Genomic DNA, 27,874 nt, shown 5'->3' with positions numbered 1-27,874 from the left:
GAAATCTGCCTGCCTCTGCCTCCAAGTGCTGGGATTAAAGGCGTGCACCACCACCGCCCGGCCTATATTTTATTTTTTCAGTATCTTTTTTTAGGGGGAAGGATGACATCATGGAGCCCACAGTGATATTGAACTTACTATGTAGCCCATGCTTATCTGGAACTCACCATGCCCTGGCCTCAGCTTCCTAAGGACTAAAGAAATGCAGGTGTGCGCTGCTTTAGTATATTCATGTATTTGGGGGAAGATTTTTTTGCTGTTTTAAAACAGGGACTCATGTAGCTCAGGCTGACATAGAATCCACCATGTAGTACCAGATGATCTTCCTGTGTGCAGGGGTTACATGTGTGAACCCCCATGCCTAGTTTATGTGGTTGTAGGGGTCAAACCCAGGACTTTATACATACTAGGTGAGAACTCTTCCAATTAGGCAGGCACATCCCAAGCTCTACTATCTTATTATTTTTAATATAAAAATCTGTCTTGAAGATTGTCTCGTATTGGCACCTCTAAGGGCTATATGTGTATAGCATTACTTTACTGAACCTTAATGAACCTTTCTTTCCTCATTACAGAAATATTGAAGTAAAGAATGTGCCATCGGCTGGGAAGATGGCTCCGTGGTTAAAGAGCTTGTTATGAGTGTATGAAGACCTGGATCTCCAGCGTCCACAGAGAAGCCAGATGTGTGCTGGAGGCAGATCCTGGGGGCTCGCTGGCCAGACCGTCTAGCTGAATGGGTGAATTTCAGGGTTAGTGAGAGAACCCAATTCAAAAAAATAATCTGAGGAGGGCTGATGAGCTAGCACAGTGGATAAATGTGCTTGCTACCAAGCCTGATCGTCTCAGGACCCACAGTGTGGAAGGAGAAAACCAACCCATGAAAACCCACACGTGCATGCAAAACAAATGAATGAATGAATAAGGAAGTACAGAATTGTAAGTCACTTTTTAAAAAGTAAAGTGGAGAGCAGTGAAAGAAAATATATGTTGATGTCTGCCCACCATGACCTCAAGCACAGACTAGTACTCCACACACGGGTACTCAGGCAGATACACAGCTGCTCTGGACACACACACACACACACACACACACATCCAGTATTAAGCTCAGCATAGTAGTACATGCTGTTGAGAGGTGGAGGCAGGAGGTTCATGAGTTTAGATTATCTGTAGATGTATAGCAAGTTCAGGGTCAATCTCAGGTCTATAAGGCTTTGTCTCAAAAACAAAACAAGGAGCTTGAGAAAGGCCCATTGGTTAAGAGCACTGGCTGCTCTTCAGGAGGCCCCAGGGTTTGGTTCCCAGCATGCTCATGATGGCTCACAACCATCCATAACTTCAATTTCTGGGGATCTGGTGTCTTCTACTGGCCTTCATCCATACCACACACATGGTACACACACACATACATAAACACACACAAATATATACATACATACATATACACACACACACACACACACACACACATATATATACATACACACACACACACACACACACACACACACACATATTTTTCGAGGCAGGGTTTCTCTATATAGCCCTGGCTGTCCTGGAACTCACGCTGTAGACCAGGCTGGCCTCGAACTCAGAAATCTGCCTGCCTCTGCCCCCCAAGTGCTGGGATTAAAGGCATGCACCACCACTGCCCCGCCAAATATTTTTTAAAAGGTAAAGTGATATAGATTGTAGCTCAGTTGGCATTATACTTGCCTAGCATGAATGAAGCCCTGAGTTAGATATGTGCCATTACAGCAACAGGGCATGGTGGCACGTGCCTGCAGCCCAGCACTGGGCATGTGAGGGCAGAAGGATCAGGAACTCAAGGTCACCTTCAGTTAGACAGCAAGTTTGAGGAACACTTGGGATATATCAGTCTGTGCTGGGAGGAAAAATGATTCACCATAAGGCTGTCCCACAACAGCTGCTTTATTTGTTGTGAAGAGTGGGTATCACAGTCAAATCTGGTATCACAAGACTGTAATCCCAGCTGCTCAGGAAGGAGGGAGGACAGACATCAAGGTCATCCTAGACAACTCCATCAGACCTTTGCTTAAAACAAAAATCTAGAAAGGTCTGTGCGTGTCGTCTATTGGCAGAGAGTGCTGAGAATGTGTGAGTCCTGTGCTTGAGCTCTAGTACTGCAAACAGACAACCACGTGAGCGAGCTCCCGGAAATGGTGAGTATCACCGTGTTCAAGGTGAGGACGAGGCAGCGAATGCACCCACAGAAAGCAGCACCCACCTCTGTGCCTGCAAGCCGGTCTGCAGAACCCTCCCGGTAGGTGTTCAGGTACCCATCCACCAGTGTGGTTAAGTCTGACATCACCTCATCCAGGAGCACCAATCGAAGTGGAAGCAGGTAGGTTGTTTCCAGGGCCAAGATTTTCAATAAAGAGGGTGGAAGAGGTCTTGTCAACCATATTTCTGGATTTTCCTAAAGACAGCAAAACAATTTTTAATTAATACTAAGTAAAATTTAACTGGGCGGAGGAGGTGGTATGTGCCTTTAATCTCAGCACTCAGGAGACAGCGGCAAATCTGAGTTTGAAACCAGCCTAGCCTACAGAGTGAGTTCCAGGACAGCCAAGGCTACATAAAGAAATCCTGAAATCTTGTCTTTAAAACACAACAAAAAAGAAAAAAATTATGGAAAATGACTGTTTACAGTTGCTTAACTCAAAACACTGTTATTTTCTTCCATTGCTTTCTATTTTCACATATCTGTGGCCTTCTGAGCAGTGCCGTGCCCCACCCCCACCCAACATGCAGTGTCTGAGTCAGAGAACAGCAGGGCTGGGAGAGAGGCTGGTGTATCAGGGTTTCTTATTCCAGGTGGAGGGAGCAAGCCAGTCATAGAGCTTGCCCATTGTGTCTAGGATTCTAGGCTTCCTTGCCAGTGCCATAAAACCCCACAAAGTTGGAGGGAGGGCTAGGGCAATAGCTCAGCCATAGAGCACTTGCTTGCCATAGCAACACTTCACAGCAGCACTGAAGGAAAAATGCTGGAGCAAACTGAAATGCAGTCACAACCCAGGTCTGCGTGTAAGGATATTACCCTCTAAGGGAGATTGATATTGCTTTGGGAAAAGCAGCTAAGGTGATTTTGGTTCCAATGTCTTAATTGAGTACTTTTAAATTTATAACCAGCAAACCTGGACCCTGGCTTCCCTCCACTTGAAACCAAAGACTGCTCCTCGCCGGTACATCTAAGACCAGCAAAGCTCATCACTTCTCTATCCAACAGACTAACAGTTCTGTGCAGAACACACCTGAAATTTAGTGACACACCTTTCAATACTTACCTGAATACATTTCTGTTTCTCTTCTAAAAAGAAAAGGTATTTGGGAGCAACTTTAAGGTGTCTGATTAAACTCTCCTGCAAAGTACTGATACAGTTTGGAAGAAAGCCACCCGTTTCCATAGAAAACTGAAGGACGTCGGCTACCTGAGGTATGAAACAGAAAACAATCACACAACAACAAAAGAGGATTAGGTAATACACAGATAAGGATCTCACATCAGAGGTACTCGGAGAGAACTCATCTGTAAGGGCTGAGCTATAGCTATGCTGGTACCATGCTACCTAGCATGCCCCAGGCCCTGGGCTCCACCCTGGCCAAAGTTAGGTTTTCTGGTGCAAGCCTGTAGGCAGAGGCAAGACGATCATGGATCATTATCTAAGACATGGGGAATTTGAGGTCAGCCTGGACTACATGGTGTGTGTGTGTGTGTGTGAGAGAGAGAGAGAGAGGGAGAGAGAGAGATCTTTAAATACCATTATCCCATGCTATAGGTAAATTTAAAGTAGGTCAATCAACATATCTTGACAAGAAAATAATAAAAAAGTTAAGTGATACCCTAACTCTGTATTATCTAGTTTCTTTTCTTGTTTGGCTGCCTTACAGTTATTTTGCTTTGGTACCTTTGGAGCATGGGAAAACAAAGAAAGAACTTGGTATTCTCTTCTGAATAGAAAGGCAAGTTTAATGAACTCAGCAAGGAAGCAGCAGGTGGGAGAGGCAGCAGCAGAGCTGCCCATGGAGGGCTGTTTGCTACTTACAGCCACTCTGGCACATTTGGGTAAGGAACATGAACAAAACTGATTCTTTTTGAAGATTTATTTATTATTATATGTAAGTACACTGTAGCTGTTTTCAGACACAGCAGAAGAGGGCACCAGATCTCATTACAGATGGTAGTGAGCCACCGTGTGGTTGCTGGGATTTGAACTTACGACCTTTGGAAGAGCAGTCAGTGCTCCAGCCCCCATGAATAACACTGATAATTGCAATACTGGGCTGGGGAGTGGCTCAGTGAGTAAACCACATTCCAGTCACTCATGAGGATCTGAATCAGAGCTCCAGAGTCCACATAAAGCAAGACGTGGCAGCGCTGTAATCCCTGGACTCCTAGGGCAGAGACAGGAGGCTCACAGGCCAGCCAGGCTGGTGCATGCAGTGAACAGCAGAAGACTGGAGAGAAGGAGAGAGCCAGCCTTACTCAGGGCTGCTCCTGACCTCCATGTGTATACTTGGTGCCTCTGTGCCTGCACCTGCACCCCACATGGCACAGATAGAAAGACTTAAGAAAACCCGAACTCAACATTTAACTGGATGCTACAGGCTAAATAATGACTCCAGTGTATCTGCGTCTATGTTGGGCATGGTAGAGCTTGCAGTGATCCTAGTATTTGGAAGGTGTAGGCGGGAGGATCAGGGCTTCAAAGTCATCCTCAGTTTTGCGCCAGTCTGTGGTGTGACATTTTCTCTTTGTACAGAAAAAAAAAAAAAAGATTTATTTCCTTCCTCCCTTCCTTTCATTTTGTTCTTTTGTTTTTTGGTTTGTTTTTTTGGTTTTTCGAGACAGGGTTTCTCTGTGTAGCCCTGGCTGTCCTGGAACTCACTTTGTAGACCAGGCTGGCCTCGAACTCAGAAATCCACCTGCCTCTGCCTCCCGAGTGCTGGGATTAAAGGCGTGCGCCACCACGCCTGCTCTAAACAAATTCTTGCTGAAACCTCAACTCTGACTCAGAAAAAGTGATGTCAGCCTTCTCACTTATAGGAGAGCTTAGAAGAACTATAGGAGAGAAAATCAAGGCAGACATATTCAATTTGAGATCAGTTATAGCAGCAATGCCTGTCTGATGTGCAAGGCTCTGAGTTTATTCCATAGAAAGGAAAAAATATTTATGCTGATGGCTTCCGGGGAACAATGAAGTCCGGGGAGTAAGCATGGCACAAAAGCGGTGTCAATACTGTGCATTCAAAGATTCTAAAAGAAGGCCCAAAGGAACTGCAAACATAAGAAATAGTACAAACTTTGTAAGTAGAAGAATAAAAATGAGCCACATATTTAAACAGAACATTGAAATTTTAGGAATTGATCAAAAATAATAATCAATCTCCAAAGGAGAAAAACCCAAGGAAATGAGGGAAGGGAAGAAGGAAGAACAGGAAGGAAAGAGCACCACTGTGACCAGTGGGAGGAGGGAGAGGAGAGGCACCACTGTGACCAGTGGCTTTAGCATCTCACAGTCAAATTTGAAACCAGAGGAGGTTTATGGGCAGGGCTAGGTATTTTTCATTTCTTTTTTTAAAAATTTTTAATATTTTTTTTATTACGTATTTTCCTCAATTACATTTCCAATGCTATCCCAAAAGTCCCCCATACCCTCCCCACCCACTCCCCTACCCACCCATTCCCATTTTTTTGGCCCTGGCATTCCCCTGTACTGGGGCATATAAAGTTTGCGTGTCCAATGGGCCTCTCTTTCCAGTGATGGCCGACTAGGCCATCTTTTGATACATATGCAGCTAGAGTCAAGAGCTCCGGGGTACTGGTTAGTTCATAATGTTGTTTCACCTATAGGGTTGCAGATCCCTTTAGCTCCTTGGGTACTTTCTCTAGCTCCTCCATTGGGAGCCCTGTGATCCATCCAATAGCTGACTGTGAGCATCCACTTCTGTGTTTGTTAGGCCCCGGCATAGGCTCACAAGAGACAGCTATATCTGGGTCCTTTCAGCAAAATCTTGCTAGTGTATGCAATGGTGTCAGCGTTTGGAAGCTGATTATGGGATGGATCCCTGGATATGGCAGTCTCTACATGGTCCATCCTTTCATCACAGCTCCAAACTTTGTAACTCCTTCCATGGGTGTTTTGTTCCCAATTCTAAGAAGGGGCACAGTGTCCACACCATTTTTCATTTCTTTAAGGTCCCTTAAAGAATCAAATCCAATCTCATCAAGATATTATTCTGAGCCATATAGTTTTTTTTTCATTTTTAAGAAATAATTTATTGGCCGGACGATGGTGGCACACACCTTTAATCCCAGCACTTGGAAGGCAGAGGCAGGCAGATTTCTGAGTTCGAGGCCAGCCTGGTCTACAGAGTGAGTTCCAGAATAGCCAGGGCTACACAGAGAAACCCTGTCTCAAAAAACCAGAAATAACAACAAAAAAAGAAATAATTTATTTACTTTGTTTTCCAGGTGTGTTTGCCTGAATGTATGTATGTGTACACATGTATGCCTGGTGCCTGCAGAGGTCAGAGAGGGGCGTCAGTCCCTGGAGCTGGAGGTACTGATGGATGCGTGTGTGCTCGGAACGAAGCTTAGCTCCTCCATGAGAGTAGTGAGTGCTCCTTACCACTATGCCATCTTGCTAGCCCCACAGTAGGGTTTTTTGTTTTTTTTTAAGGAGGAGCATAACAGCTTCAGCAACCTACACATGAGGTAAACACATGTTAAAGAAAGGATGTGCTTATTCATTTCATATTAAGTCAGGTTTTTAAGTTTCTGAATATCATGGCGCACCCACCTCCCTTCTTACTCTTAAAATTTTAGAGCAAAAAGAAATGGCTTTCTCCTTAATGGTTCTAACTTTTCCATACAATTTTTATAGCTCACCAAATGTTCTCACAAGTTATACACATAATTCACGTGGGAAACGGGCAGGAATGGGCACCAGGACAAATAGGCTCATTTTTCTTGTTTTTAGTGTCTCCCTCTATAGCACTGGATGATGTAGAGGTCTCTGTGTAGACCGAGTTAGCCTTGAACTCACAGAGATCCCCCACCTCTGCTTCTCTCCTAGGAAGAAAGACATGTGCCACCCGACCTGGCACAGGAACCATGTGTGCTGCTCTTACTCCTGCATTCGCGTCATACCTGTGTATCAAAGACATTGTTCAGCATGATTCCATACTGATGAGACAGGCAGTCAGAGAGCCAGCGACAATCATGGATAACCTAGGGGGTCAGAAGAGGGGAAAGAGTTATTAGACCCTGGCCACTGACCTCATTACCACAGGAGTCAGCATCTACACTCACCTTTAAGATTCTCTTGTCTTCTAAGATCATCTGAAGTCCATTATTGAAAGCACGACTTCCCAGAAGGAAAATATCAAACAAGTAAACTCGGCTGTTTGTGGCCACCTACAACAGACACCACCACAGGATGAGGACAGAGCAGAGGACAGGGGATAAGGATAGACCAGAGCAGGGGATCTGGACAGACCAGAGCAGGGGATCTGATGACCAAAAACACTGTGACACATTCATTCATATACTGCCCCGATCCAAATAGATGCATTTAATATTTTTTACTTTAAATTTTTTTAAAGATTTATTTAGTTATTATGTAAGTACATTGTAGCTGTCTTTAGTCACTTTTTTTCTTCTCTCTCCAGCCCCTGCTCACTCCGGCCCAAAGATTTATTTATTATATGTAAGTACACTGTAGCTGTCTTCAGACACCCTAGAAGAGGGCATCAGATCTCATTACAGATGGTTGTGAGCCACCATGTGGTTGCTGGGAATTGAACTCAGGACCTTCGGAAGAGCAGTCAGTGCTCTTAACTGCTGAGCCATCTCTCCAGCCCCTAAATTTTTAATATATTATGTGCATGACTATTTTGCGTCATTATGTCTGTGTACCCTCTAAGGTCAGATGTGGCCACTGGATCTCCTGTAGTTGAAGTTACAAGTAGTTGTGAGCTGCCGTGGAGTTACTGAGAATTAACCAGGTTCTTCTGCAAGAACAGTAAGCACTCTTAACCCTTGACCCACCTCTTCAATCCCTACTGAGTAATGGAAGAGTGGATATTCCAAGGGCTCAGGCTACACGTAGCTCAGTGAAGGAGTGCGTACTTAGGATGTAAAAGGTTCTAGGTTCAACTCCCAGTACTTCCAGGAAAGAAAAATAAACCAATAATGGACCTAAGTGAGTTATAGTAGGTAGTGGCACACGTTTTTAATCTCAGCACTTTGGAGGCAGAGGCAGGCGGATCTCTGAGTTTAAGGCCTGCCTGTGGTCTACAGAGTGAGTTCCAGGACATACATACATATATATATATGAAGAGAGAGAGATGTGTGTATGTATGTATGTATATGTATGTGAATGTGTGTATAAATTTATATTTATATGTGTGTATACATATGTATTTATAGACACACATATATACACTCCACATTGAACACTTGGGAAGTGGATATAGGAGGAATGGGGGTTCAAAGGCTAGCAGGCACACAAGTTCAACGACAGTCTAGGCTATATAAATCCACACCAGAAACAAGACCAAAGAAAACATTTTAGTTAAAAAAACAAAAAACAAAAATCAAAAAACCTTTTACCTGAAGCCAACAGAGTTTCCCATGGCGACACACATTGGCTCCTTCGGCAGCAACGCCCAGGACACTCTGCTTCTTGATGTGGAGCATCTGTAAGAAAAGGAACACACAGAGAAATCCTGTCTCAAGCAAACACAAACGAAAGGGAAGGTTTTGGAGGAATAGATGCCTTTTCTTTCTTTCTTTTTTGTTTGTTTGTTTTTTGAGACAGGGTTTCTCTGTGTAGCCCTGGCTGTCCTGGAACTCTGTAGACCAGGCTGGCCTCGAACTCAGAAATCCACCTGCCTCTGCCTCCTGAGTGCTGGAATTAAAAGCGTGCACCACCACGCCCAGCATAGATGTCTTTTCTGATACTGTGATGCTAACAACCATATTCTGACAATTGATGGGTTTGGGGGAAGGGTTGAGAAAGGGTCTCCTACCTCAGGCTGACCTCCAACTAAGCTACAGAGCCCGAGCTGGCTTTATCCTCCTGATTGTCTGTTTCTAACCCCCAAAGTGCTGGGATCATAGCATACGTCCTGCTTAGATTGGTGTGTGTGTGTAGTCTCTTGTGAGTATGTATATATACCAGCATGTGAGGACAGAGATTCATGTCTGGTGTCTTCCCCAGTCACTTCCCACCTTATATGTTTGAAGACAAGTTCTCAGTGAATATAAAGTTCATGGGTTTGGTTAGAACAGCTGTCCAGCAGCTCCAGGAATCTGCCCATCTCTGCCCCCCTCAGCAGTGAGGGTACTGGGGTGCATGTTCTGTTTTTTCTTTTTTTTACCTAGGTGCTGGGATCCTAACTCAGGCCTTCATGTTTGCATAGCAAGTGCTTTGCTGACTAAGGCATCTTCCCAGCCTTGGGTCCCCCCACCTCCTTCCTGAGACAGGTTGTTTTGTTTGTTTTGTTTTGTGTATCCTGCCTGGCTGGCTGTCCTAGAACTCACTCTATAGACCAGACTGGACTTGAACTCACAGAGATCCTGACTCTGCCTTCCAAGTGCTGAGATTAAAGATGTATGTCACCAAATGGCATTTTTTCCATATTTTTAAATTTACTATTTATATCTAAATTAACTAACACAAGCCAGTTTGCTTCACGTATACATGTAAATCACCACTGGACAGGCTTGCTCCTCAGCTCAGCCTTAGCAGAAGTATAAACACAGAACTGAAAGGAAAATCACGTATCCCTGAAATGCTAATGAAAAGAACCTGCTGAAAGTCATTCTCCCTTCAAACACATACATATGTCAGGCCTGGTCGCCTCCATCTCTCTTCCCAGCTACTCTGGAAGTTAAGGCAGGATTGAGTTGGAGGACAGACAGATTATTATGGAGACCGACCTTATCTCTGAATCAATAACAAATTAAAGTGACCCCTTGCACACCCAATGATAAGTTTATATCCAACACAAAAGTTGGTGACGCTCCTCAAGTCCATCTGAACATGAGGACAGTTATTTCCTTTTGCCAAATTCATTGAGATAATACCTAAACACCACCTGAAGCAGCCCTTTGAAATGTGACTCAGGAGCTGGGTGTGGTGAGGTACTCCTGTAATTTGAGGTGGAGACAAAAGGATCAGGAGCTCTAGGCCAAACTCAGCTACATAGGAAGTTTAAGACTGCATTGGGTACAAGAGACCCAGTCTCAAAAATCCAATTGCTCTCCCTAAGGTCAGCCAGCCTGGTATGGCGGAACACACCTATAATCTTACTCTGGAGGGGCTGAGGTGGGCAGATCTGTGTTCAAGGCCAGCTAAAGGCACTCTCAAAAATAAGTAAATAAGGCAGGGGAGATGGCTCAGTGGGAAAAAGTGCTTGCCTTACAAGCCTGATGACCTGAGGTATTTCTAGGCTACCCTGGGCTAGCTCTGACTGAGCAGACCTGATGATCTAGGTTTAATATCAAAAGGTTGATGCAGTAGTGCATACCTGTAAGCCAAGCATTTCCTTGTGTGATGGGTGATAGCCCAAGCATTCCTACTGTGTGATAGGTGATAGAGACAGGATAACCTCACAGAAGCTTTGGGTCAGCTACCCTGAAGTGCACAGCACAGTAACAGAAACAAGAAAGAAACTGCTTCAAATCGTGAGGAAGAACTGACTCTTGAAGGATGTCTGCTGACCTCTATATCCATGTCACCGCACCCATGCCTAAGCATACAGAGACACATAAGGACACACACACACACAGGCATAAATAAAATTAAATTTTAAAAAAGCCACCACAGTATCTGGTGAGAGGGTTCAGTGGTTGAAAGCTAGCTCCTCTTACAGAGGACCTGGGTTTGATTTCTAGTACCCACATGGCAGCTCACAATCAAGTCCCAGAGAATCTGATGATGTAACAGAGCCCCAGATTTAGTAGGTCCCAAGACCTTAGCACAACTGATTCATGGTGGAAGTACTGTTAAGCTGTAAAACTCAGTATGTAGTCAGCAGCACCTGCCAACACTAAAACACAAGTCTAATCCATCAAAGTCCATAGCTAGAACAAGTCTAAATGTACTAGCCTTGCTTTTTGGCTTCTGTAGTTCCACTTCTAGCTAACTGCTCTTGTTAACTGAAATATGTCAACACAAGACACAGTTTTTGTGCTTAAAAGCTCACCAGTGTAAGTCACCAGCTGGCTAATGAAGACTTCCTATTGGTTTAACCCATGTTGGAGCAGTCTTCTTTGGTGAATACCCTACAATGCCCTTTTCTGGACTCCACATACACTATATGAGTTTGATGTACAAACACACATGTAAGCAGAACACCCAAACACAGAGTGTTTTAAAAAACTATTTGGGCTTGTGAGATGGTTCAGTGGGTAAGAGCACTGTGATGGTTTGTATATCCTTGGACCAGGGAGTGGCACCATCTGAAGGTGTGACCTTGTTGGAATAGGTGTGACCTGGTTGGAATGGGTGTGTCACTGTGGGTGTGGGTATAAGATCCTCACCCTAGTTGCCTGGAAGTCAGTTTTCCACTAGCAGCCTTTGGATGAAGACATAGAACTCTCAGCTCCTCTTGCAACCATGCCTGCCTGTATACTGCTATGCTCCCACCTTGATGATAATGGACTGAACCTCTGAACCTGTAAGCCAGCCCCAATTAAATGTTGTTTTTTATAAGACTTGCCTTGGTCATGGTGTCTGTTCACAGCAGTAAAACCCAAACTAAGACAAGCACCGACTGCTCTTCCAAAGGTACTGAGTTCAAATCCCAGCAACTACATGGTGGCTCACAACCACCTGTAATGAGAATTGACACCCTCTTCTAGTGTGTCTGAAGACAGCTACAGCGTACTTATATATAATAATAAATAAATCTTTAGGCTAGAGTGAGCAAGGACTGAGTGAGCTGGGCCGAGTGAGTGGGGTTGACCAGAGCAAGCAGAGGTCCTAAAATTCAATTCCCAACAACCACATGAAGGCTCACAACCGCCTGAACAGCTACAGTGTACTTATATACATAAAATAAATAAATCTTTTTTAAAAAAAAAATCAACTTGTAAGGCACAGAAGGCTACCTCTCCAAAGCGCACTGGAAACGACTGATGGTACTTACGGCAGCACCAAACTTCTGCTGGAACTGATCAATGACTGTGTATGTCACCTCCTCTTCCTCTACAAGACAAGGATGACATTGAATGTACTTTGACAAAGGAACGGCCCTCCTGTTCACTTTCGACATACTCAAACCACACAGCATCCATTGGCCCATCTTGCCTGTTCAAGACAAAGCACTTTAAAAAGAGATTTCATAACAAAAAGTAACAGTTTAAAGTACATGAGTCCTGGAAAAGGAACAGTACCCACATGGCTGGAGGTCTCTAAATCTTGTTAATTATTAACATCAATTTTTCTGAGACAGGGTATATGTAGTTCAGGCTAGCTTTGAACTCAGTAGTTGATGATGCCCTTGAACTTCTGATCTTCCTGTCTCTACTTCCCCAGCGTACCACACATCTGATGAGAATGGGATAGAACCGAGGTCATGGTCATTGTTAATGTACGGCAAGCATCCTACAAACTGAGCTACGTTCCTAGACCCTGACTTAAGAGTTCTTTTTCTGTGGCTGTCTTGATTACGGGTATTATTCGATTGCTGTGAAGTGATATCATGATCAACCCAACTCTTAAAAAAGGAAGCATTTAATTGGAGGCTTGCTTACAGTTTGAGAAGGTTTGTCCATTATCATCATGCCATAGTGCTGAAGCAGTAGCTGAGAACTCTACATGATCAAGGCGTCAGGCAGAGAGAGGGACACTCTGGGCCTGGCATGGGCTTTTGAAACTTGGAAGTCTAAAGGGAACAAACCCCTCCAACAAGGCCGCACATCCTAATCTTTCCAACCAGTTCAACTGGGAACTAAGTATGCAAACATATGAGACTCCTGGGAATGTGGGGCTGGAGGGATGGCTCAGTGGTTAAGAGCACAGACTGCTCTTCTGAAGGTCCTGAGTTCAAATCCCAGCAACAACATGGTGGCTTACAACCATCTGTAATGAGATCTAGCGCCCTCTTCTGGAGTGTCTGAAGACAGCTACTATGTACTTACATATAATAAATAAATTAATTTAAAAGAGAGAGAGAGAGAGTGTGTGTGTGTGTGACTCCTGTGGGCTTTCTCATTCAAACTGGCAGTTTGGTTTCCAGCACTTGCATTGGGCAGCTCATACTAGTGTGGCACTCTAATTCCAGTGGATTTGATCCTCTTCTGGATTTCATAGGCACCTTCACTCATGTACACACACACACAATTTTAAAAAAATCTTGTTTTAAAAAGATTTATTTTGGCCTGTTCAAGATAGTTCAGTCAGTTTAAAGACTTGGCAGGAGGTAACGTGAGTCTAATCCCCAGGGTCTACATGTTGGAAGCTGAGAACTTTTCCAAGTTGTCCACTGACTTTCACAAAAGAGCCAAGGTGTGCATACACGGATTCACAGGCACCCCCTCCCCAGTCCTTTATTTCTTAATCCCTAACACTGTGTGGTGCAAATGCCATGATGCTAATGGACAACTGTGTGGGGCAACACCCTCCTCTTCTGCAGCACTTAGCCTCGCTGTTGACTTCAGCTGGTCTCAAGGTTTCAAAGATTGTCTACTGGTTGACTCCTGAAGGTCTCTCTCTATTTCAGACTTCTCTAGGCTATGATTTTCATTTTTGGAGACAGGGTTTCATTATGTAGCCTATGCTGTCCTCAGCTTACAATCTTCCCAGCAATACAGCACCCAAGTGCTAGCTAGCGTCCTGGACTTTTTTTTTTTTTTTTTTGGGGGGGGGGTTTTTTTTGATTTTTAATATTTTTATTACATATTTTCCTCAATTACATTTCCAATGCTATCCCAAAAGTCCCCCATAGTGCCCCCCACTTCCCTACCCACCCATTCCCATTCTTTTGGCCCTGGCATTCCCCTATATTGGGGCATATAAAGTTTGCAAGTCCAATGGGCCTCTCTTTCCATTGATGGCCGACTAGGCCATCTTTCGATACATATGCAGCTAGAGACAAGAGCGTCCTGGGCTTTTATTCAACCAAGTTGACCAAAACGGAAGGTGACAGCGGATTTTAATGTCAGCTTACTACAAATTAGAATCACTGAGGAGGGAGCTTTACCAAACTGTCCTTATTGCCTTGACTGCTGTCGGAAGGCCCACCCAACTGTGTGTGGGATCTTTTGGTAGTGGCCCAGATAAAAGGGTATGTCAGAAGGGAGATTACTGTGTCTTCTGCTGGCTTGGTTTTTCCTCCCGCTGCTGAGTTAATTGACTCTGCTGCTACTGTTGCTGCTACTGCTGCTCCCTTCACTGACATCAGAACCAACATCTCCAAGTTTCCATCATGGACTAGGGACGAGAGGCTTCCCAGGAACCTTCTGAGCTCCCAGCACCAGACTGGGACTACTAAGGTGCCCTGACTTGTACACTGTGTAACCAACACCAGCTGCTCCTGTGGCCCTGAGACACAGACATTGTGGGACTTTTCCAACTGTGGAGGCATTTACTCAAGGACCCAGTAACTAAGGGTTCTCAAGGAGTGACTCAGCTGTTGTTACTGATTGAACACATTCTCTCTCTTATCCATTGCTTCTGAACACACAAAACTGTTCAGGTATCCAAACCCTTTTTTTGTTTGTTTGTTTGTTTTCGAGACAGGGTTTCTCTGCATAGCCCTGGCTGTCCTGGAACTCACTTTATAGACCAGGCTGGCCTCAGACTCAGAAATCCACCTGCCTCTGCCTCCCGAGTGCTGGGATTAAAGGGGTGTGCCACCACACCCAGCTTTTTTTTTCCACCCCCCCCTTTTTTTCTTTCTTTTATGTATGTGAGTACACTGTCGATGTCTTCAGACATACCAGAAGAAGGCATCAGATCCCATTACAGATGATTTTGAGCCTCCATATGGTTGCTGGGAATTGAACTCAGGACCTCTGGAAGAGCAGTCAGTGCTCTTAACCACTGAGCCATCTCTTCAGCCCCTCCAAAACCTTTCTACATGAAGTTTTTCTCTTCTTTGATCAGGTTCAAAGCCCTAAAACATCTGAGATTCCTCTTTCTCCTCTCACCCCCACCTATCTAATTTGTCAGGTATCCACGTGCCCCACCTTTATTATACATCTGGGCACAGCGCTTCCTATCTAACTACTGCCATCATTGTTTAGAACTGGCTTTTTTGACAACCTCATGCAAGTGATGACACACACATACATCCCCACACACAAATAAACAGTTGAAATAAATTTAAAAAAAAAACAAACCAAGTCAGGGTGGTAGGACATACCTTCAACCTCAGCACTTGAAGGCAGAAGTTGAGCTCTGTAAATTCAAGGCCAGCCTAAGCTACAGATCGAGTTTCAGGACAGCCAGGGCTACATACACCTATGACCCCAACTATGAATATGATAAGGCAAAGAGTGCTGTAAATTTGAGACAAAACCAAGATTATTTTATTTTATTTATTTTATTTTTAATGCCCTCATATTCACCCACTTTTTATCTTTGTCTTGTTCTATTACAGTGATATTACCTCTAAAAATATAATTTCTGCACAAAGCTGTCTAGATTTCTTTCTTTGTGCTATTGGTTGTTTTTTGTTGTTCTTGCTTTTGTTGCTTTTGTTTTGAAAAAAAAAAAAATGGTCTCTGTAGCCCAGGCTGACCTCAGTCTCAAAATCCTTCTGCCTCAGAGTCTCTCAGTAATGGGATCGCAGGAGTATACCACCAAACACTTTATTATTACTTTTTAAATGAAAAACCAAAACCAAAAAAGCTCTCCAGTGCTTCACCTCCCTTCTCCCTTTAGAGTCCTCATCCCTTTAAGGATTTGTAAACTCTTCAGTAACCACCAATCCCTTTAAGGGTCTGTAAACTCTTCAGTAACTACCAATCCCACCTCTTTGCCTAGACCTTCTTTCTCAGCTCCAGGTATAATAATCTCCTAACTGATGCTTTCAGATTTTGGCAAGTCTTCCTCTAGAGCCTTTACATTTTTTCTTTTCTCAGTTTTAAACACACTTCTCAGCAGGTGCTGTGTCTCATACCTCTAATCTCAGCCCCTAAAGGCTAAGGGCATGATTGCTAAGAGTCTGAGGCTATAGCCCTGGCTACTGTCTCAATTCTGGGCTATAGGAGTGAGACCCTATTATAAAACAGCAAAATCCAGCCAATTTAAAAGGGCAATGGTGGCAGGTGGATCTCTGTGAGTTCAAGGCCAGCGTGGTCTACACAGGAGTGAGTATATTTAGAATTACACAGTGAAACCTTATCTCAAACCAAACCAAATCAAACCAAACCAAACCAAACCAAACCAAACCAAAACCAACCTACCAACCAACCAACCAACCAACCACAAAAACCTGGAGAGGTGGCACCCTTTTGAATCCTGTCACTTGGAACTTGAAGCCAATCTGGACTACATAAGAAGTAGCACAGCAGTCAGCTCTATCCATGCCTAGGCTGTGACTCAAAACAACATCATTTCCCAGGACATCCAAACAGCTCAGTGCTTTCCCGTCTTTACAACTTTATACACGTTACTACTTCTGTAATCCCTGCTCTAGACACTCAACAACGTTGAAGACACACGATCCATATGCTTACTGTCCTGCTATTTCTCAGCATTTGGTAGGAAAGTACCACTTTTTTTTTGCGGGGGTGGGGGGGGGGAGAGGTTCTCATTTACCCTAGGCTATCCTCAAGCTTTCTATGTAGCCATGGCTTTCCATGAACTTACCCTAGGCTGTCCTTAAACCAGCTATGTAGCCATGGCTATCCTTGAACTCTTGATCCTCCACTTCCACTCTTAGTGGTGGTATCCCAGGAGCTTCAGCACCATGCTGAGGTTCCCATTCCTTCACTTCCCTGATTTAAAATCTCTTGTACCAGAGCTCAGTGGGGGCAGCGCCCCAGTCCCAGCACACCCATGTCAACTAAACATGTATTTTTTTTTTCTTCTGTTTTTTTGAGACAGTGTTTCTCTGTATAGCTCTGGCTGTCCTAGAACTCACTTTGTAGACCAGGCTGGCCTCAAGCTCAGAAATCCCCCTGCCTCTGCCTCCCAAGTGCTGGGATTAAAGGCGTGCGCCACCATGCCCGGCCAGTACTTATCTTTAAAAAAAAAAAAAAACCTTTTTAAAAAATTTTATTTATTTATTATAAGTGAGTACACTGTCACTGTCTTCAGACACACCAGAAGAAGGTGTCTGATCCCATTACAGATGGTTGTGAGCCACCATGTGGTTGCTGGGAATTGAACTCAGGACCTCTGGAAGAACAGTCAGTGTTGTTAACTACTGAGCCGTCTCTTCAGCCCCTCCCCCTTAATTCACAATTTTTACTGTGAGTCACAATAAAAATATTCTGGCATGCTCAGAGTCTCATCGCTCACCTGATGGGAAGTATTTGAGGTCACTGAGGAGAGAGCTGGTTGGCACCTCTGGTGCAGGTGAAGCCGGCTCACAGACATTGACGTCTTCATTTTTCACTTTCTCCATTCCAGCTCGTTCTGTATTTATGCTATCCTTACAAAAAAAAAATCATATTCAGGTGAATTGTCCTTTGTCACTGACGCCATCTCCCTACTTGTTAACAAGGACACTCTCCACTGCTCGCACACACAGTTTGAGTGCTCTCTAGAGATGGCCACACTGGCCTGCTTGGTTTTACTCCTCAGACTGCTTGAGAAGTGACCAGCTGGAGCTCAACCATATTTTCTCTAACGTGCTCACGTGGAAAACGTCATAGTGAAGACAACTCTGAAATACCTAACAGCGGACGCCTTTTCCCCCGATGCGCCTTCTGCTTCATCCATTAGTTCCACTGAAAAACAACCCAAAGATTTTGACACACCATGTTCAACTGAATGCTATACACAGGACTGAAAGAGACCCCTTAGTCACAGAGCCCTTTAGTGGCCAGCAACAGATAGCTAGCTCTGTCTTTTGTCTTTGTCTTTGTCTTAGCTCCATGACGCCGATGTGTTATTTTCACTGATTCTATAGGTTCTTTTTTATTTATATTTTTGTTATTTTTAAGACTGAATCTCCATCACATACACCTGGCTGGACTCACAGAAATCTGTTTGCCTCTATGTCCCATGTGCTGGGATCAAAGGCATCAAAGGTGTGTATGTGTGTGTGTGCGTGTGTGTGTGTGTGTGTGAGCGTGTGTGTAGGGGATGTGTTTATATGTGGTGATATATGTGCATATGTGTGCAAAAGGACATATATCCACAAAGAAGCCAGAGGGGGATGGATATCTGGCCCCTACATAACATAGGCAAAACACCTGTACACATAAAATGTTAAAAAATTAAAGTTAAATACAATTATATAAATGCAAGCTGCGACTATGGCATACAACTTTAGTCGCAGCTCTCAGGAAGCAGAGGCAGGAAGATCTCTGTGTTTGGGGCTAGCCAAATCTATATAGCAAGCTCCCATACATCAATGCTATGACCCTGTCTCAAAAAAAAAGTTCATATATACAGTATTGAAAACAAGATAAATTCCATTTTCTTTCAGATACCTGAATGAAGCAGAGAAGTGAGTTTCCTATGGCAGATTCCAACTGGCATCCAGGGAACACAAAACTTACCATTCAAGATCTCATGCCCGAAAAACATTTTCACTCCTGGGATACTCCGGCCTGACTCTACATTCTTCACTGTGATGGAAAATAATCCATCTGTTTAATAACACATACTATTTTCCTCCAAACTGCAAGAAACTGTGAAAGCTCTTAAAATTACTGAAATATATGTTTTATAAAAACATTTCTTTCTCAAAGTGCAGAGTTAGTTAAATTACAAAACTACACTGTACAACTGAGTGATAGAATAAACCTCAGAATGTTCTAAAGAAAACAAAAACAAAATAAACAATCAAAAAACTTTTAAAGATCTCGGTATGGTGCCACAAGCCTTTAAATCCAGCACTAGGAAGGCAGAGCCAGGCAGATCTCTTGACTTTAAGGCCAGCTTGGTCTACATAGCAAGTGCCAGGCTAGCCAAGGCTACATAATGAGACCCTGCCAAAAGGGGAAAGAATGTCAAGAAAAAAAATCCCCAGGTGGTGGGATCAGAGCCCTGTGCTCCTGCCCCTTGCCCAGGTGGTGCAGTGGCTTGAATATCTTGCTCTCCACCAACTGAGCCACATCCCCAGCCCTGATTTGGGTTTTGTTGTTTGTTTGTTTTTGTTTTTCGAGACAGGGTTTCTCTGTGTAGCCTTGGCTGTCCTGGAACTCACTCTGTAGACCAGGCTTGGCCTCGAATTTAGAAATCTGCCTGCCTCTGCCTCCCAAGTGCTAGGATTAAAGGCGTGTGCCACCACTGCCCGGCCTGGTTTGGGTTTTGGACCTAGGTTCTCATGTATTCCAGGCTGGCCTCAAACTCATTATGTAGTTGAGACTGGCCCTAAATTCCTGACTTCTGGACTTCTTTTTGCCTGAGACAAATTAATCCTTTACATCAGTGATATTTTCCCCCTCTGTTGAAGCCAAAAGCAATTTCAATAACAAGATTAATTTTAATATTCATATAAGCAAAAATTAACTGACATCTCCAATTTTTAAAACTATATACTGAAAATTATAATCACAGGGCTGGAGAGATGTTTAGCATTCCAGAGGGCCAGAGTTTGATACCTAGCACCTCTACAACAACTCCAGTTCCTGAGATTCCTATGTCCTCTTCTGACCTCTGTGGGCATCAGGCATGCACATGGCATGCACATTAAATATACAAATAATGAAAGAAGAACATTTCTACTATAATGCCATTGAAAATACAGAAGCAAGGACCCACCAATACAGGCAGCCGTGCTGCTCTGCTGGGAACTAGCAGTCTGACATTATTCTACTGCCTTCTTTAAACAGGAACAACACTCCTTTCCCAGATGCTACACTGCCCACAATCATCCCCCACACTCAGCCACTAATCTCGAGGAGGAGGGGAACATGAGGAATAGAGTCAAACCGTTTTTCAGGACAACAATCTTGTTAGGATCCACGTGCTGGAGCACGCCCTCAAAGATGCCAGACACCAGTGTGAGCTTCACCCTTCTCCACAAAATCTGGTTGAGGAAATGGTAGTCACTGCTGGGATCCATGCTTTTATATTCCGGAAGCAGCCTTCAAAGAATCTTCTTTAAGCATCCAGACACTTGAAAATTAACAAAGAGATGATTGTTTTGAAAAGACTACTTTGATTTGGGTATGGTGGTGCACATCTTTAATCCCAGAAGACAGATGTGAGGGGATCTCTGTGAATTCCATAGCTCTGTCTACATAGCAAGTTTCAGGCCAGCCAGGGAGACCCTCTCAAAAACAAACAAATGAACAAACAAACAAACATAGTTTTGAAAGTTTGGTTGCTTAGCTTTTCTCCATTTTTTGTTTGTTTGTTTGTTTTGAGACAGGGTTTCTCTGTATAGTGCTGGAAGAGCTGCTCTGAAAGCCAGGCTGGCCGCAAACTCAGGGGTCCACCTGCTTCTGCCTCCTGAGAGCTTGGATAGAGGGTGTGCGCCTGCTTTTATTTCTCCAAATCTGTAAAGCAGTAGTTCTTAACCTTTGGGCTGGGGGTCAGATGACCCTTTCACAGAGGTCACAGATCAGATATCCTGTACATATGTCTATATTATAATTCATAACACTAACAAAATCACAGTTATGAAGTAGCAACGAAAGTAATTTTATGTTGTGGGGGCGGTCACAGCATGGGGAGCTGCATTAAAGGGCCACAGCTTCAGGAAGGTTGAGAACCACTGCCCCAAGGGGTAAGAGTAGTAGTTCGGTTTTGTTCATAACTTGAGATCCCTAAGAATAACCACAGCAAATACAATTCTATTCTTATATGTACAGGTGTTTTGCCTCCATGTATGTCTGTGCACATTAGTTTAGTGCCCGTGAAAGCCAGAAGGGGGCGCCAGATGCCCCTGAACCTGGAGTTACTTTTGGGAACTAAAGCCATGTCTTAGGCAAGAGTTTAAGTGTTATTAAGCCCTGATCTATCTCTCCAGCCCCGCAATTCATATGAATTTTAATTCATAGGAAGGAAACTCAAAATTATAGGGCTATGGGCAAGATAAGATTAGCTTTTTTGTTTGTAAAATGGACAAGGTTAGTGAATTATGCAGAAAAGAGGAGGCGGAAAGACTGCGGAAGCCTGGAGGGATAGGTGACATCAAGGAAACTGTCTTCAGGGGACAGTGGGAATGAAAACACATGAGCTCATATGGCAGCATGCACAGGGCCCGCACAGGTCCACGCCAGATGGGTCCCGTGTTCAGAGGGAAGTAGACGACCTTTCAGCACTGACTCCTACTGCTCACAAAGGTAAAGTCTGTTTCTCCTGTAGAGTCTCACGGCTGTACAAACTACATTCAAGGGCAGGCCCATGTCCAGCAGTAGACAGCCTACATAAAAGGAACTTTTGCAAATGTTTTGTCTCCCATTGCTTTATTTGGGGCTTTTTTTTCTTTTTAACCTTACTAGACTTTTCCGATTTTTGTGTGTTTATGTGTTTTATTTGTGGGTCTCTGATTCTCCTGATTTTTGTTTGTATGTTATATTCTGGATTATTTGCTTGCTCTGGCTCTCCTGGAATTCACTATGTAGATAAGGCTGGACTCTATCTCACAGAGATCCACCTGCCTCTGCTTCCCAAGTGCTGGAGTTAAAGGCTTGCTTATTGTCTAAAGAGAGAGAGAAAAGAGATGGAGTTGGAAGTGTGGAGAGGTGGGGGAAGATCTGGAAGGAAATGAAGGAGGAGAAAATGATCAGAATACATTGTATGAAAAAAATATTTTTAGCTTTAAAAAAATGGGCATGGTGCTCCTCTCTTATAATACTGAAACAGAGGCCTTTTACTTATTGTATTAAAATTAACTACTATAGTATAGCTCTGGCTAGCACAGAATTTGCTATAAAGATCAGCCTGGTGTGGAACTCAAGAGATCTGCTTGCCTCTGCATCCTGGATGTTGTGATTAAAGACTTATACTGTGTTTGGCTTTCTACACAGGTGGTAGAAATTGAACTTGGGTCTTCACTGAGCCATCTTCCTAGCTCCCAAGTGTTTTATCTGGTAATGTTAATTATGCTGGGGGCTGAACCTAGAGTCTTGCACAGGCTACTAAGCACTCTATCACTGAGATACATCCCTAGCTTCAGTACTGTGTTTTTAATTTTTAAATTTTTAATTTATTATTGTTGTGTTTTTGAAGCAAGGTCTCACTGTGTATCCTTGGCTGAACTGGAACTCTTTGTAGACTAGCTTGGGAGCACACACAGTGAGTGCTTTAGAGTACGAGCATTAAAGACGTATGCCATAATGCTGGGTTATTACTACTACTATTATGTTTTGTATGCATTGGCATTTTATTTGCACATATGCCTATGAACTACATGTATGCAGTTTCCTTGAGGCCAGGAGCTGAAGTTACAAATGGTGTGAGTCATCAAATGGGTGGCCAGAACTGAAGCCAAGTTCTCTGGAAGAGCAGTCTCTAGCTCCAGTATTCTAAAGCTCTCTAGTATAATACTGAAATTTGGGGCTGGCATGCTGGTGTACATTTTAATCCCAGAACTCTCAGAGGTAAGGGGCAGATGTAGGAAGATCTCTGTGGTTTGGAGGCCAGCCTGGTCTCTCTACTGAGCTTAAGAACAGAACTACATAGAGAGATCCTCTTTTTGTTGTTGTTTTTCTTTTTTTTTTGTTTTGTCGAGGCAAGGTTTTTCTGTGTAGCCCTGGCTGTCCTGGACCTCACTCTGTAGACCAGGCTGGCCTCCAATTCACAGAGATCCACCTGCCTCTGCTTCTTGAGTGTCTAGCTGGGATTAAAGGTGTGGTTTCCTCTACCTAGGGAATGGTACTACCCATAATGGGCTTCGTCTGTCTCTATCAATTATCAGTTGATACAATTTAATCCTAGGTTTAGCTCTCATCTGGGTGGTCCCCTCTATTTGCAGTATCATATATAACAATTCTGTTTTAAGGATGTTGCTGTATTCAGAAGCCCAGACAGATTTTCTTTTTCTGTGATTGTTAAACTTTGAAAGCTGCTTGAGTTCATTCCATTAGGAAATAATGGAATAGATTGAAGCAGCAAACTTCAAATCTAAAACTATACAAGAGTGATGAAGTAATGAGCCTCGTTAAGCCAGGAAGTAAAAAGGTACAGAGCATCTGTAACCAGGGAAGTAATATACACTTCATATTTCTTCTCCAGTGGAAGAATTCCTGAGGTCTTGGGAACGCTAGGCAAGCATCTCCCCCAGTGAAACACGCCCCCTGCTATATCTATATACTTCAAGGTAGGATTCTTGCAGCATCCAGAAGCCAGTATACAGCTAAGCAAACAGAGTTCTTTCACTCCCTTCCATGCCTTTGAGACAAGGTTGGAGTCAAGACTGGGCCAACTGCTCTCCACCGTACTAGGGTTACAGGTCTGTGTGCAGCCATGCCCAGCTTTCTAAGTGGGTGCTGGGATCTGACTTCAGGTTTCATGCTCGAGCAGCAAAGCCCTCTTACACGGAGCCATTTCGCCAGTTCTGTGACATAGATAGACTCACATCTGTCAGGCTAGAATTTTCAAAATTGAAAATGAATTCAAAATAAAATGCTTGGGAAGTAAGTTAAAGATAGGCTAAATGGACCAGCAGTTAGGGTTGCTTTCTGCTCTTCCAGGGGACCTAAATTTGGTATTTTCCAGCACCCACACTTGGTGGCTCACAAGCCCTCTAACTCCAGCTGCAGCGGGTAGGATGCTCTCTTCTAACCTCCACTGGTGAGAATATCACACACACACACACACACACACACACACCTACCTCTCACTTGAACACACAAATACTATCCTTAAAGGTTACAACAAATCAGGAAAAAAAAAACATGCATAGCAAAGAATTTTTTGCTACTGTTTGTTTAGACAGGGTTTCCCCAAGTAGCCCTGGCTGGCCTGGAATGTCCTATCTAGATCATGTTGGCTTTGAAATTCAAAAGGTAACTTCTGCCTTTGCGTCCTCAGTGCTGCAATTATAGATTATTGGGTACCAGGTCTAACAGAGGGTTTAATTGAATATAGCCCTCAAGACCTAGATTAAAAATTGGGAACGGGGTACTGGAGAGATGGCTCAGCGGTTAAGAGCACTGACTGTTCTTCCGAAGGCCCTGAGTTCAAATTCCAACAACTACATGGTGCCTCACAACCATCTGTAATAAGATCCGACGACCTCTTCTGAGATTCTGAAGACAGCTGGAGTGTATTTACATATAATAAATAAATAAATCTTTAAAATAAATACATAAAAATTAGGAAGGAAAAACAGGTCAGGATGAAGAGATGAGCTTCCAGGCCGACTGAGAGTGGGATTACGCATACATCTGAGTCACCTCAAAATTTCCATACCACAGTTATGATCTCAATGGTAAGTCAATCAGGGATAATTAGGAAAACAACTGCGTCAGACTAGAAATTTAGTGGGCAGGGAGGCCTTGCAGGACTCAGGCTGAGCTGCAATGGCCTGAGTAACTTTGAAGCTAGTAATCTAAGGTGATTTGAGAAAGGTGCTAAGATATCTAGGTAGTAAGCTGGTTCTAAACCAAGGAGTGAAGGGACCAGGCTCGTGAAGCTACAGGAAAACCAAGGCTTCACTTGAGAGGGTGTACACTAACATGCAGCTTTTAACTTTTTCATCAGCACAAACAAAATACCAGAAGAATAAAATGCACCTGGCTTTGATCCCAGCCCTTGGAAGGCAGAGGCAGGTGGATCTCTGTTAAGTTAAAGGCCAGCCTGATGTACATATTGAGTTCCAGGTCAGCCAGGGCTACACAGAGAACCTGTCTCAAACAAAAGAGTAAAGAATCAAATGCACGACCTGCATGACGGCTTAAGTCTGCAATGCCAGCCTTTTAAGAGGCCGAGACCAGTCAGGGCTCTTCTGGAAAAGAGACTCATTTCTCCACTTCTAGAAAGGGTTTTACGGGCTCAGGCTGTCCTGAGCATAAACTCCTAATTCTCCCATGAGTGGCAAATCTTTAAACAGGATTTCCCAAATATTGCCTAGGCTGGGCTCAACTTGAATCTTTCCTGCTTTCACCTAACAACTGCTGGCTTACGGTTTAAAAATCCGAATTTTTTTTTTCTTTTTGGTTTTTCGAGACAGGGTTTCTCTGTGTAGTCTTGACTGTCCTGGAACTCACTCTGTAGACCAGGCTTAAAAATCCTAATTTTTAAGAAAAGAAAAAAATCCAAATAAATAAACGACTGTCCATGCTCGGTCACAATCTCTCTCACCTTCAGGGTCCTCTGTCCCCACAGCAAAGGAGTTTGAGAAATTCCGACCTTAATTCTAGTCAAATGGTGAGTTCCTTAAACTAAAGAGGGACTACTGTTTAAAAAAAAAAAAAATTCTGGGAGTTATCCCGGCACAGCTTTGACGCAAAAAAGTTCGCAACGCCAGCCACTGAAGCCGCAGAGCCGACCACGCCCTCGCCCTCGGGGTGAATTACTTGCCTCTTTCCGGAGGAGCCAATCAGCGCGCAGCCTCGAGCCCGCTCCCAGCGCCCCCTGCGGCCGGGGTAGAGAGAGCAGAAAAGATGCTGCCAGGAGCCATGCAAACCCCAGGCAGCTCTCAGCGCCTCCTGCGGCCGGGGGAAGGAGCGCAGGAAAGATGCAGTCACTAGGCATGCTGGGCCACAGCGGCTCCGGATTCCCTATTCTTAGGACCAGGGGAGTGAGAGTGGGAGGAGAGGAGGAGAAAGGAGGGAGAAAAAGAGATACAGAGATACAGAGAGATGGAGGGGGAGCAAGAAAGAGTGCACTGTACTACTCTGGGGATCCACCTTAGGGTTTTGCCCCTCGTTTCGTGGGTTTGGTTTCTCTCCTGAGTCTCCGTCACCTGTAGGGTGGGACTCCTGGTGCCTGAGTCCTGTGAAAAACCTGCTGGCTACCCTAGTGTGTTTGCCTCTGGTTTGTCCGAACACAGTGGCGAGGCCGCACTGCCCTTTTAAGTGCAGTCCCTAGCGCCACAGTGGTATCGCCGCTTTAAGTCCGGCGGCTGCCCTGGTTCCGGGGGGCGGGGCCTGCTTCCCTTCGGACTCCCGCAGCCTCCGGGCTGATTCATTCCGGGCTCGAGAGCCAAGCTTTGACGTTAGCGCCTGCGCAGGGCGCGGCCTCGCTCCCGATTGGCTGGTGTCGGGCCGCCCTCCCCCGCGCGCCACCCCTTGTTTCTCTCCCCGGGCCGCAAGAGAAACAGTGCCCTCTCCCTTCTTGACCCCTGGCCCTTCCCTCCCTCCTTCCCTTCTGCCGCCGCTGCTTCTGGCGCTGCCGCTCCCGGAGGAGCTCCCGTCACGGTGATGGGGTCTCGGGCCTCCACGTTACTGCGGGACGAAGAGCTCGAGGAGATCAAGAAGGAGACTGGCTGTGAGTTCGGGTTGGGGGTGGGAAGGCGGCCGGCGCCTTCGGCTGGCCTCTGTACTGACAGCCGTCGTCTCTGAGGGCTTGATCTGGGGTGCGGTGACTTTGTTGGGATGGTCCCATGCAGCCTCTGGTGCTTTGGGTAACCGAAGGCTAGAATACCTGTACGTTCATCTGTAGCTTCTTTGGAGCCGGGATGTGGTTCCTCCGGTGCTGTCTTGCTCAAAAGCCCGGAATCTCGAGCACAGACACCACCACTGCACTCTTGCCTGTGAAGGTCCGCGCATTTTCTTCCTTTATGGTTCCTCTTACAGAAGCATCCTGAACAGTAGCTAAAGCAGAAGCAAATCCAGGAAATGTGAATGGTTCCTGGAGAAAACGTTATACATCCTAATGAGATTTCTGAGCAAGAGCCAAAACTACTAAAGTCACACACAGGGAAAAACTCAACAAAGATCATAGAGTAAAGCTTGTGACCAGGAACTGAAGACCTCTAAGCAATCTAGAGTCCAAAAACCTGAGTGAGGCTTTTAAATCTGAATCGTTGGAGAAAAGCCACGGGTATAGTGGTCAAGGTTTAAAGACACAGTGAAGATATTTGTCCTGTTTTTATATGTATTGATATCTGCTGTGTTGCTGTACTTTATGCAATTGATATTGAAATTGGATGTACTCCAAAATCTGTGAATTTGTACCAGAAACATACATACTCTAGTTTCTTCCTTGTTAGCCTGAACAAAGGAGCAACAGGGCTTTAGGAACTGAGCAGCACAGAAAACACCTCCATACCTTTGAAAGGCCCTTGATAATATATGATACAATTGTATGGCTACAATGCTTTCTCAGTGATCCTTTGCGGCTCTCTTTGATTTTTGTAAGCTGTGTCTTCATGGTACCTATCTTTGATGATAATGTGAGCAAATAACCCAGTGGCAGATAGTACCAAGGAGTACAGGGAACTACGGAATTCTCCAGGAATGAGTCCTTGGGTAAATGAAAAGTTGTCCTGGCTGTCTGACAAGTTAAACTTTCTAGAGTATTCAGGTTGGAAGAGATGTGGTCTAGCCCCACCCCCTGTCAGGTTGCTTTGCTTTTAATCCCTTACTAATATGTGGCCAATTTTGAGTGAATGACAGAGAATACTTAGCTTCTTATAGCTTTTGGCCAGTCACGCTTAAGGATTCCATGAGTAAAAATGCACACAGTTGGATTTAGCAAGCTTTTACCTCTGACCCCACTTGTAAATGTAATGACTTCTTTCTGATTATGTTTAAAGCCCAGAGTCATGTCATAGGGAAGTATAGTGAGTATGGAACAAGCTATTGTTTTGTTTT

General features: G+C 44.3%; 2 protein-coding genes across 5 annotated transcripts in view; one reads left to right on the top strand and one right to left on the bottom strand.

Annotated features, from left to right (window-relative positions):
- Positions 1-26,267, bottom strand: part of Exd1 (exonuclease 3'-5' domain containing 1) — a 28,252-nt gene extending 1,985 nt beyond the window's left edge. Inside the window, exons 1-11 of one of the 4 annotated variants that reach the window (XM_021155492.3) lie at positions 25,419-26,267; positions 20,097-20,282; positions 18,719-18,787; positions 17,887-17,941; positions 17,511-17,638; positions 12,187-12,245; positions 8,642-8,728; positions 7,340-7,444; positions 7,178-7,258; positions 3,312-3,455; positions 2,252-2,443 (exon numbers count right to left, since the gene is read on the bottom strand). In XM_021155492.3, coding sequence (XP_021011151.1) covers positions 2,252-2,443; positions 3,312-3,455; positions 7,178-7,258; positions 7,340-7,444; positions 8,642-8,728; positions 12,187-12,245; positions 17,511-17,638; positions 17,887-17,941; positions 18,719-18,787; positions 20,097-20,229 — 1,053 coding nt within the window. In that variant the 5' untranslated portion in view covers positions 20,230-20,282; positions 25,419-26,267. The other 3 variants (XM_085834555.1, XM_085834556.1, XM_021155494.3) reach the window with 3 other exon arrangements.
- A 60-nt stretch (positions 26,268-26,327) lies between these two features.
- The window catches only part of Chp1 (calcineurin like EF-hand protein 1), a 39,019-nt gene continuing 37,472 nt past the window's right edge, over positions 26,328-27,874 (top strand). The window contains exon 1 of the mRNA XM_021156091.3: positions 26,328-26,546. Within this exon, the coding sequence (XP_021011750.1) occupies positions 26,480-26,546 (67 nt within the window). The 5' untranslated portion in view covers positions 26,328-26,479. The remainder of the gene's footprint in view (positions 26,547-27,874) is intronic.

This window comes from Mus caroli, unplaced genomic scaffold (genome assembly GCF_978045245.1).
Source record: "Mus caroli unplaced genomic scaffold, Mus_caroli_1 scaffold_2, whole genome shotgun sequence".
Lineage (NCBI taxonomy): Eukaryota > Metazoa > Chordata > Mammalia > Rodentia > Muridae > Mus > Mus caroli.
Note: the sequence above shows the minus strand (reverse complement) of the source record. Positions and strands in the feature narration are given on the sequence as shown.